This window comes from Physcomitrium patens, chromosome 2 (genome assembly GCF_059467195.1).
Source record: "Physcomitrium patens ecotype Gransden chromosome 2, ASM5946719v1, whole genome shotgun sequence".
Taxonomy (NCBI): Eukaryota; Viridiplantae; Streptophyta; class Bryopsida; order Funariales; family Funariaceae; genus Physcomitrium; species Physcomitrium patens.
This window is the reverse complement of record NC_143411.1, coordinates 21,299,931-21,308,859: the sequence shown is the minus strand read 5'-3', so window position 1 is coordinate 21,308,859 and position 8,929 is coordinate 21,299,931. Positions and strand designations below refer to the sequence as shown.

General features: G+C 28.9%; 1 protein-coding gene across 2 annotated transcripts; it reads right to left on the bottom strand.

The window, feature by feature from the left end:
* Positions 1-6,244: 6,244 nt before the first annotated feature.
* LOC112274503 (MYB-like transcription factor 4) lies at positions 6,245-8,255 on the bottom strand. 2 transcript variants are annotated; one of them, XM_024504081.3, is made up of 3 exons: positions 7,788-8,255; positions 7,427-7,556; positions 6,245-7,254 (listed from the first exon to the last, which is right to left on the bottom strand). In XM_024504081.3, exons 1-3 carry the CDS (start codon positions 7,927-7,929, stop codon positions 6,843-6,845), a joined length of 684 nt encoding a protein of 227 aa, XP_024359849.1. In that variant the 5' UTR covers positions 7,930-8,255; the 3' UTR covers positions 6,245-6,842. The 2 variants fall into 2 exon arrangements, with proteins under 2 accessions (XP_024359849.1, XP_024359860.1); XM_024504092.3 differs by having other exon boundaries at positions 7,751-8,253.
* Positions 8,256-8,929: the final 674 nt, after the last annotated feature.

The following is an 8,929-nucleotide window of genomic DNA, read 5'->3' as shown; positions in this document are numbered from 1 at the left end:
ATAAATTTTAATATGGATAAACAAAATAATATAAAAGATTTATAATTGATAATATAAAAAGAAAATTTATTAAAATTATTTATTGCTTAAGCCATTTCATGTGACAATGAACTTTTTGAAAGATGCAAAGAATAATGATTTGATTAAAGAGAAATAAATCAAGTCATGACATTAATTTCTAAATTTTTAAAAACTTATTTATTAAGGTAAAAACCTATACAAATTGATATGATATATTTTAAACCTCTTGTCAAGCAAGAAAAGATTTAACATCATTGAAAGAATTATAATATATTATAGAGAATCTTTGCACAATATTCAACATTATTCAAAGAAGCAACATAATTACAAAATCAAGAGAATGGTTCCTAAAGAAGACAATATGTCAAAAAAAATAAGTTTGTCTAGTTATATTAGAGACCATGTAGCTAGAATCTTGTGCAATACCTATTATAGGTCATTTTTTTTTTAAAATCCTTTATCTTGCTTTAAAATAGATTTTTATCTAAGACCAAAAAAATACAAAGTTTTTGCCTTGTTAGATTCAAGAGCCTCAACTTGTTTATAGACAAAGACTTTCTTTAAAAACTAGAAATTTCTTTAACAAAGAAAAGTAAACTTGTCCATGTAAAAATTATGGACAATCTTTTTATTATCTTTTAGAGATGTTATGTATAAAACTATTCTTATAGATGTAGTAACTAATTTTCATAATAACTTAATAATATTTAATATGATTAGATCTCATTCTAATCTAATCATAATAGATTTATTATAAACAAAGAAATATAAGCTTTTAATAAACTAGACTTCTTTTAAACTTGATTTTTTCCATAACATAATCTAAATATTTATTATTAAAGTAAAAAAATCATAAGTCTAATACAACCAAATCTTTATTAATAGAAAAAAGAGCTTGAATGTATGTCACAAAAGAAAGATCATATTTTTTATTAATAACACATCTATTTGTGAAAGTAGAAAGACTTCAAGCGACATCTTGACTCAATATAAAGAAATTTTTGAAAAAAAGAATGCAAATATTCTTCAAAAGCATCAGTTGTATAATTATTTAATTGATCTTTAAGAAGTAGCTCAACCATCAATTGAATCAATCTATATCTTATTCTAAAACAATTTGGTTGTACTCAAAATGTATTATTAAGAACTTAATCAAGAACTTCATCCACCATTCAAAATTTCCAAAAAGAGCTCTTATTGTATTTGTGAAGAAAAGAAACAAATTGTTACAAATGCGTATGGACTATAGAGGACTTAAGAACATTACAATAAAAAAAATAGGCATCATCTACCTTTGATATTAGGACTTCTTGATGAATTGAATCAAATCAAGATTTATACAAAAATAGACCTACAAGAAGTATACAACTTGATACTAAAAATAGTCTTCTATCTTTAATCTATCTTTAATCTTAATTTAAAAATATAAAAAATTATCTATTTTATATTTTTTATGTATTACAAAAACTTTTAGATGAAAGTTAAAAAATTTAGCCAACAAGTAAGCCACCTATTGCCACTAGTCATATAAGTTGGCCATATGGTGCAAATACAGGTGGCTTACTTGTTATCTTAGCCACTAGTCATATAAGTTGGCCATATGGTGCAAATATAAGAACCTTACCTTACAAATTAGACATATGTACTACAAGTTGAACACCTATTGAAGGACTTATCGAACGTCACCACATAGTTTTTATGTAGATAAAATATATAGAGGTAAAAGTAATGACTTCTTCATTCTTATCAATGTCTTTTTTGTTCTTACTCTTGTATTAACTGTTACTAATCTTCTTGTCTTTGCCACTAGCTATTCTAGATTTAATACTATACTATCATTGAGTAAATATCCACTCTTTCTTAATGCACAAGACTCTATTGAAGTTTTAATTATTTGTGAGTTATATCCTTGACAAATCCTTATGTCTTTTTAATAGTTTATTGAAAAATATAAATTTTAAGTTAATTTAAATTAATTTTATTATTATAAAAAATAATCAAGATAAAAAAAAGCTTAGAATTGATATATTTTTAAATTAAAAAATTATAAAAAAATTATAGAATAAATTAAAAATTAAAGGAATAAAATTTTAAGACCTTAGTAAAAATTATTTCACGACATTAGAGGGCTATTATAAAGTATTTGAACAAGATTTAAAGTCCCTACAAGGTTCCTAAGCTAATTGGATATTTTTGCATACCATGGTCTGGTCAAAAATATATAAAAGTGATTTTATTAGTATGAACTAGGAGGACATGAAGCTAATATAGTAATTATAAAAAAAAAAAAAAAAAAAAAAAAAAAAAATGCACATGATTCATATAGGTTGTGGCACCTTTGATGTAGATTGAAGTATAAAAATAATGTTTTATGGCTTCTCTAAGAAATCTATCTACACTATTTATGAGCCTTAATGAAGTTTAAGTACTTTGTCTCTTAAGCAAGTTATTAATAAGATAAAGCTTATTTATTTATTATTTTATTTATTATTTTTTATCTTTAAACCTTCATAATTTATTCATAGAAACTTAAATTTATATGTTTATTATATCATTAAAAATATTATCTATTTACAAATATATATATATAGATAATAATTTAATATATAAATTTTGATTAGTATTTTTAGAATATAATTATTTGATTATATTTCTTTTAATTTTTTTTTGCTTATCAACTTTATTTCTTAGTAATCAAATTTCTCATTTCATATTATCAATTATAACCAACTCTTAATTAAAGACATCTTATAATTTAGATTGAAGGATAAATTTTACCTTCACAAATATTATAAATGATTAAAATAATGGAATGGAAAATAAAAGTTTATAACTAAAATATTTTTTATTAGTTAACATAATCATAAAATATACAAATTATAAAAAAAATTAAATAAGAATAGACATATAACAAAAAAATATTAAAATATTAAAACTATGTATTTATTAAAGTTATAATATCCTTAAAACTATTGTATTTTTTAAAAATATATATATAAATTTTATTAATTTAATATATATATATATGTAGAAGTATCTATAATTTTTAATTTTTAATAGCTTGATTCTATTTAGTAGGTATAATCAATATGCAACTAGATTGATTTAATCATAAACAAAAAATTGCTTAAGTTTATAATAATTCAAATGGTTACAAGGACAAATAGTCTTAATATTACAACAAAATATTTATACCAAGTTACCAATGTAGAATTAAAGTTTTTTCTTGCAATAAACATTTGTGTTGATTTTTTGTTGTTCTTGAGCTTCTTTCAATTGTATCTTTATTTTTGCATGTAGCTCTAATAAATAATTTGTCAAATTTTTTGCAATAAGATTATTAACTTTTAAAAAGTTTAGAGTATCAAATTATAGATGATTATTATAATTATAATAAATAAGATAATTATTGAGTAGATAAGTAGACTATGTTAATATATACAAACTTTGTCAATGATAATAGATCATCTTCATCATCTTCATGGTAATTAATAAAGCATCTCAAATATTATTTTAATATTTGATTCATCTTTTTTATTCTTCCATCAATTTGATAATAGAAGACCAAAGATAATTTTATGTCCATATTCAATAACTTAAAAAGAATTCTTCAATACCTAAATATAAATTAAATCATTTTATTTAATATGATATGTTTTGGCAATCTATGATAATAGTAAATATTATCTAAAAAAATTTTAGTTATTTTTTGAATTTGTGATAGATGTTGCATATGGTACAAATTATGTTATTTTAGTAAAATGATCTACTATCACAAATATATAGTCATAAAAGTTTGAAATGGAAAGATTTGTGATAAAATCTATAAAAAAAAATAGATAACTATGGTTGTTTTCAGTAGTAATTGGAGAAGTTCATAAGATCAATGATAAGGAGTTTTTTTTATCTTGAACAAATATCAAATGGTTGTAAAAAAATCTTTAATTACCTTCTATATTTGAAGCTACCAAAATATTTTGAATATAATATGATCTTATAATTTGGCCTTTTGATTCAAAATATTGTACAATTAGAAAATCATAACAAGCTTGAAGAGCACAAAATTATGCTTTATTTTTTAATATATATAAGCATCTCTTGAAATAAAAAAGATTGTTCTTAAATTCAAACTTAGAAGTATTATGAAATTTAAAAGATTTATTCTTAAAATCATGCAAAATCAAATCTAAAAACATACTAAATTGAACTTGATTAAGAAATATTGAATTAATAATAAATAATGATTTTATTACTCAAAGATAAAAAAAAATCTAAATTCAAAAAAATTCTGTATTGATTAAAAGCCATATTCCTTTATTTTGGTGCAAGATAAGAATGTCTAGAAAGAGCATTCAATAAGCCGTGTTGTTTTCTTGGCTAATAAGTGATATTAAATACAAATCTTGACAATAATATGCTTCAATGGCCTTAAATTATTGTAGTTCTTCTTTAAAGACTTTCAATAGTTTATTGCAATTTAAATAGCCAAATCTTTATAAGATACTAATGGAGTATAAAATATAAAGTTAGATGGTATAAAAATCATATTTTCATGCACATGTATGGAATGATATGCAATATCTTTAAAAATATCAACTTTTATGCTTTAATGCCTTAATATAAAATTAATATATTATAAATTATTTAATTTTGACAAGATGGTAATGAAACAAAAAATGTGAAGTTAGATGTCACAAGAACCATACTTTATTACATTTTTTTGGTTAATATGCAATGATCTTACTAATTATTGACTTCCATCCCTTTGTCTTCACACAATTAACACACTACATATTAAAGACTATAAAAATATTCTACTCGAGCATAAAATGTGAAGTTGGATATTACAAAAAATTATGTTCTTTTAAGCATATATAGAGTAATATTTAATGGCCATAAAAACTAACAGCTCTTATGCTTTGGTACCCTAATGTGCAACTAGTATATTACAAATTAAGTATCAAATTTTTTAATTAAAGATAATAGAGCATAAAATAAAAACAAAAAAAATCAATTAATAAAAATTTATGATGAATTTTTTAATATGTATTTTTTTTAATTATTATATAAGCTTATATTAAAAAAAACTAAATAAGAAATATTATTTTAGACATCGATTTTAAGAAATAAATAAAAATATATGTATAATTAAAAAAAAGAGTTTTATTATTAAAAATATTTTTTCTTATAAGATTCTTGTAATATCAAAAATATTTAAATTTTATTTTTATTTGGATAATTAAATAAGACTTATAAACTAATATTATCTAATCTTAAAAATATTAAAATATCATGCATAATAAATCTATCAATTGAAATATATTAATAGAATTTACATATTGATTAATAAATTAATAAATTTTTAAAAATGTCTTTTTTTATTTCTATATGATTTTTTGATGGACTATAATCTTTTAGATTTATATTCAAGAATTATTTAAAATTTTAAAATATATGTATATGTATATATATTCATATATATATATATATATATATATAGTAGACTACAAAATCAACCTATGTAAATCTTAAATCAATCCACTACTTGACTTATAATAAAATATAATTGTTACATCCACCATTATAACATCCCATTAACATCAATTGGTCCAAAGTTGTTTGCTTGAATAAATAGAGTTGTTTGTTGAAAATCCCTCTATTCTAAAGAAATTACAGCAAGCTAAGGGGAGCCTTGAATCAATGTTAATGAAACCAATGTATTGCTTAATGTGAAGCATCAACATGCCACAAACCTTTGCCATATGAAATAATGGAAGTCTCATCATCATTACCCAAATAATACTAATCCTCACCTACCTAAAAATGCCAAATTTGCTACTTGTTTTAGTACACGTAGCAATTATATATTGTTGTAAGTCACATGATAGTTCAATTCAATATTCCTCTCTATATATGTACACACAATTTTTACCTACAATGCAGAGAATGCAATACAAAGATCATTGAGAGTGCTTTAAGAAGAATAAAATTTCTCATCTTAAGTATTAACTTTCATGTAAAATTGTACATGCAACATCATTTTTTATTATTTGTTCCACATCAGAAAATCCTCTTCCTATTCAGCCACTTTTTACAGAAAGAAAATCCTAGATCATTCAATTCTGTACAAGATGATTTTCTTTTCAAAGCACAAATAATCCTTGTTGGATAGAAACAAACTTTTGCATGTAAAGAAAAACAAAACAAAAGCAAAACAAACAAATGCTCAAAGCTGAAGCCAAAATTTCCCGTGAAGAATGAACTTTGTATCAGTGAATTGAACTCGAGAGGGAGCTGATTGTTTCCACCGACTTCTGATTTTGTGTGCGTATGTGTCGGTGAGGATGCAACCTTTCTGGAAACGTCAGTGTGGAGCTACAACACATACAATACACTTCGCACATGCGATGTTGACTAATCGCAACAACTCACGCTATCTAAATGATATATACATCTAGATCGAAAGAGAGACAGATGCCAATCGATAAAATCCACACTAACTCGGTGACAGATACCAACATGTGAGCATGAGCAACTGTTGCAAGCTGCGGTGCAGGAAGTTGGGCCGTGATTACGAAGCCTTGCTCTGCAGGGGTGCGAAGAGCGCAAAATGCATCAACTTATGCGAATTAGACGTCTCCTGGTTATCGTATTCGAAATCTAAGATGTCATCCCCGAGGTAGTCGAAGCCACCGCAGGAGATATCCTCCCTAGACTGTGCAGGATGGAAAGGACCGCTATCAGGCAGCTGGGCATGTGAGGGCTTCTGCTCTGCGGGACTTCTTTCGGCGATTTCTTCGAGGGGTGGCCAACAATCCCAGTCATCGTCTCCCGACCACAGTCTCATGGCTGCTGGGCGTGGACGTGATGGCTTCGCCTTGCCGAATGACGCTGGGGAATAAAGTAAACTGTGGGAAGTTGGAGATGTCATGAGCGTCACTAGAAAGAGGTGCCTCTTGATCACTAGGTTCTGGGGTGGTGAAATGTGACGAGAGGTTTGTGGCTATGGAATCGAGAGATGAGCTTTCGCCGGTGTCCAAATGACTGCACGAACTCTCCACCTCAACTTTGATGGATGACTCCAAGGATGCGATTGATAATGGTGTTGCGACTACTTCTCGGCATATCGGATCGGATTCCATTCTGCCCAGCCTGCGTCTCAACCGAGAATTCCAGTAATTTTTAATCTCGTTGTCTTTTCGACCAGGGATGCGACCAGCAATCAACGACCATCTGCACGATACGTGATTGACAAGGATTAGTTCTCATCTTCAAGAGCGTAGAAGAATCCCAAGCACTCAAGAGCCGAGACTATGCAATCTTGTGAACGTTCTATCAAATTCGCATCCTGTCTGGTAATTGTCACCAAATGAAGAAACGATTACACGAGTTGGCTGTTTGGTACCTATTCTCCAAAAGAGAGTGTAACTTGATTATCAGCTCATCTTCCTCTGGAGAGAAGTTCCCGCGTTCCAAGTCCGGGCGCAGGTAGTTCATCCACCTTAGCCTGCAGCTTTTCCTGCAGCGTTTCAACCCTGCCATTCAATCAACAAACCTTGATAAGAATCTGCTTATTCAACCTTCAACCCTAGCCCTGACTGTCCATCTCCAAGTCTCTGCTCTTGTCCAGTGAAACCAATACTTCTAGACTGACTCGAACATGACATTGTAAAATGCGCATCGAATCGGTCATTTCTATAGCAGAACGTGAGGAAAGCAATGCAATTACCTGTGAAGAAGATATGTTTCATTCAAAACCATGTTACCTGAGCGCTTGGGAAGAGTGCGCCAGTTGCCCTCTCCATCGGCCTTGATGAAGGCAATCAGAATAGCGTCTTCTTCCTCGGTCCAAGGTCCTTTGTAGAATCCTTCCTCAGATTGCACCCTGCCACAAGGCGCCCTACCCATCTGAACAAACCAATGCTGATTGCAGGCAGCGTGTATCGTTCGTGGCGACCTCAAAAGTCAACAACTGAATCTACCACCTTGTAACATTCGCACCCACGGTATTGATTCAGCTAGCTTGATTACAAAATTGGAGCTCTACCACCAATCTGACCACTTTAATCTCAATTCAACCTAGTCTTTTTAGTGCTGAAGCTTTGTTGAATACGCTTTCACCTCGCCGAGATAGTTTATTCCTCCACATCACGTCGACATGAGCTGACCCGGAGAGCAATGGCAGTGGAGACCCCACGGCCAACCTCTAATATTTGATTCTTCCACCGCGGAGTGCAGATCTTAGTGATGTCCCACAGCTGTTGGCCACCATCGCTGCCATCAAGTACACTCTGAACAGTAATGAAAGCTTACGTTATAGCTGCGTGGACCGATCGCAATCCTCAGGAGCGTCCATGCCAAGCCATCTTCACAACCTAAGAATCGTGACGTCGACGCAACAGTTATATACATGTGGGTATTTTAGTCCTTTCTGTACAAGATAAATAAATCAGTTGTGCAATGAAGTGGGGAAACTTGGGAAACCACCGTGATCTCCTCACCGTTTTTTCTTTCCTTTTTTTTTTTTTTTTTTTTTTCTTTTTTATTCTTTTTTTGCTTCTTTCTTATTTTTTCTATCTCGGTTGATGTGTGGTGATTAAAACCGACGGTTTGTCTCGATGTCCAACCTGGTTTATCTCCAAAATGCCTTTCCGGATTGGAATCAGTATGCTTTGGATGCTCCGCTGGATGTTGCACTGGGTTTTGAATCCGTAGCGTAAGGTTCGTTTTTCTATGGCACGTCGTTAATCGACTCACTTATTAACATTCAATATCGAGTCGGCGGGATTCATGAGAACATAATGTATATTTGTCATATTTTGCACCTTGGCCTTCACCGAAATAATAACGTACGATAGATAGACATATAGACACTCTTAATGAATATGTAGTTTATAAACTGTAAAGA

Bases quoted from the DNA above. Each gene is read 5' to 3' on its own strand.
- LOC112274503 (XM_024504081.3), bottom strand. From the start codon at position 7,929: ATGGGTAGGGCGCCTTGTGGCAGGGTGCAATCTGAGGAAGGATTCTAC. The intron at 7,557-7,787 runs GTAACATGGTTT...ATTGAATGGCAG, and splicing joins CACTCTTCCCAAGCGCTCAG to GGTTGAAACGCTGCAGGAAA. The intron at 7,255-7,426 runs GTACCAAACAGC...CGTATCGTGCAG, and splicing joins CACTCTCTTTTGGAGAATAG to ATGGTCGTTGATTGCTGGTC.